The sequence below is a fragment of the Anser brachyrhynchus genome (assembly GCF_964034855.1).
Source record: "Anser brachyrhynchus genome assembly, chromosome: 1".
NCBI classification, from domain to species: domain Eukaryota; kingdom Metazoa; phylum Chordata; class Aves; order Anseriformes; family Anatidae; genus Anser; species Anser brachyrhynchus.
This window is the reverse complement of record NC_137694.1, coordinates 101990824-101993323: the sequence shown is the minus strand read 5'-3', so window position 1 is coordinate 101993323 and position 2500 is coordinate 101990824. Positions and strand designations below refer to the sequence as shown.

At 58.2% G+C, this 2500-nt stretch overlaps 2 protein-coding genes across 2 annotated transcripts in view; both read right to left on the bottom strand.

Moving 5' to 3' along the window:
* LOC308187733 (uncharacterized protein) overlaps positions 1-836 on the bottom strand; it is a gene marked incomplete at its 3' end in the record, with an annotated part of 2579 nt that extends 1743 nt beyond the window's left edge. Inside the window, exon 1 of the mRNA XM_080575975.1 lies at positions 579-836. The remainder of the gene's footprint in view (positions 1-578) is intronic.
* LOC308187646 (uncharacterized protein) overlaps positions 1-2500 on the bottom strand; it is a gene marked incomplete at its 5' end in the record, with an annotated part of 35004 nt that overhangs the window by 16977 nt on the left and 15527 nt on the right. The window contains one exon of the mRNA XM_080575815.1: positions 1485-1610. Coding sequence (XP_080431941.1) covers positions 1485-1610 — 126 coding nt within the window. The remainder of the gene's footprint in view (positions 1-1484; positions 1611-2500) is intronic.

The window sequence follows — 2500 nt, the reverse complement described above, 5'->3', positions numbered from 1 at the left end:
CCACCCCCTCCTCCAGCACCTGCTCTTCCCCGCGTGATCCTCCTCCGTCACCGCCGCCTCCTCCGCCGCCACAGCCGCCTCCTCCAACTCCACCTCCTCCTCCTCCACCTCCTCCTCCTCCTCCTCCGTCACCACCTCCTCCTCCTCGGCCACCACAACCTCCTCCTCCGCCACCACCTCCTTCTCCTCCGCCACCTCCTCCTCCTCCTCCGCCACCACCACCACCTCCTCCTCCGCCGCCACCACCTCCTCCTCCTCCGCCGCCACCACCTCCTCGTCCTCCGCTGCCACCACCTGCTCCTCCGCCGCCACCACCAACTCCTCCTCCTCCACCACCTCCTCCTCCTCCTCCGCCAGCACCTCCTCCACCACCTCCTCCTCCTCCTCCTCCTCCTCCTTCACCACCTCATAGAAGGAGGATCTTAAAGGTCTCTTCTAACAATAATGATTCTATGAATCCTCCTCCTCCTCATAGAATCACAGAATATACCAAGTTGGAAGGGATCCATTTGGACCATCAAGTCCAAATCCTGATACCACAGGTCTACCCAAAATTCCTTCACCTCCTCCTCCACCACCTCCTCCTCCGCCACCACCTCCTCTTCTTCCGCCACCGCCTCCTCCTCCTCCACCACCACCTCCTCCTCCTCCGCCACCAAGATGGCCTGCGCCGCCACTACCACGGCCTGCTCCGCCATTACCTCTTCCTCATCCTCCACCTCCTCCTCCTCCTCCGCCAACTATTCCTCCTCCGCCAACTCCTCCTCCTCCACCACCACCTCCTGCTCCTCCTCCTCCTCCTCCTCCGCCAACTACTCCTCCTCCGCCAACTCCTCCTCCTCCTCCGCCACCATCTCCTCCTCCACCACCACCACCTCCTCCACCACCACCTTTTCCTCATCCTCCTCCACCCTCTCGTAGAAAGATGATCTTAAAGGTCTCTTCCAACAAGAATGATTCTATGAATCCTCCTCCTCCTCCTCAGAGAATCACAGAATGTACCCAGTTGGAAGGGATCCATTTGGATCATCAAGTCCAAATTCTGATACCAGAGGTCTACCCAAAATTCCTTCACCTCCTCCTCCACCACCTCCTCCTCCTCCACCACCTCCTCCTTCTCCACAACCATCTTCTCCTCCTCCACCACCTCCTCCTTCTACACCACCTCCTTCTTGTCCTCCTAGGAAATTAGAAGAGAGTTCTTATCAGAAAGAGTCAGGGACTGCATCATATTGAAGGTCTCTTCCAGCCTTAATGTTGCTATGATTCTATGATTCCTTTATCTCCCCCTTCTCTACCTCCTCCTCCTCCTCATCTTCCCCTTGATCCTCTAACATCCTCTCCTCCAGCACCTGCTCTTCCCCCGCGTGCTCCTCCACCGCCACCACTGCCGCCTCCTCCTCCACCACCACCACCGCTGCTGCTTTCTCCTCCACCAGCACCACTGCTGCCGCCCCCGCCTCCTCCTTCTCCTGCTCCATGACCTTTTGCCCCTCTTCCTCCTCGTTCTCTTTCTCATCATCGTCGTCGTCTTCGTCGTCGTCGACCTTCTTCTCGTCGTCCTTTTCCGTGTCATCTCTCTCCTCGTTTTCCACCACCTCCTCCTCCTCCTAGGAAATTAGAAGACATTTCTTATCAGAAAGAGTCAGGGACTGGATGATATGGTAGGTCTCTTCCAGTCTTAATGTTGCTATGATTCTATGATTCCTTTATCTCCCCCTTCTCTTCCTCCTCCCTGCCCTCCTCTTCCCCCTGATCCTCTACCACCCCCTCCTCCAGCACCTGCTCGTCCACCCATGATCCTTTCCGCCACCGCCGCCTCCTCCGCCGCCACCGCCGCCTCCTCCAACTCCTCCTCCTCCTCCGGCACCACCTCCTCCTCCTCCTCCTCCGCCACCACCTCGTCCTCCGGCGCCACCACCTCCTCCTCCTCCGCCACCACTTCCTCCGCCTCCGCCACCACCTCCTCCTCCTCCACCACCACCTCCTCCTCCTCCACCTCCTCCTCCTCCTCCATCACCACCTCCTCCTCCTCGGCCACCACAACCTCCTCCTCTGCCACCACCTCCTCCTCCTCCACCAGCACCCCCTGCTCCGCCACCATCTCCTGCCCTCCTCCACCTAATCCTCCACCTCCGCCACCACCTTATTCTCCTCTGTCACCACCTCCTTCTCTGCCACCATCTCCTCCTCCCCCTCAGCAACCACCTCCTCGTCCTCTGCCACCACCTCCTCCACCACCTCATAGAAAGAGGATCTTAAAGGTCTCTTCCAACAATAATGATTCTATGAATCCTCCTCCTCCTCATAGAATCACACAATATACCCAGTTGGAAGGGATTCATTTGGATCATCAAGTCTAAATCCTAATAACACAGGTCTACACAAAATTCCTTCACCTCCTCCTCCACCACCTCCTCCTCTGCCACCACCTCCTCCTCTTCCGCCACTGCCTCCTCCTCATCATCCACCTCCTCCTCCTCCTCCGCCAACTACTCCT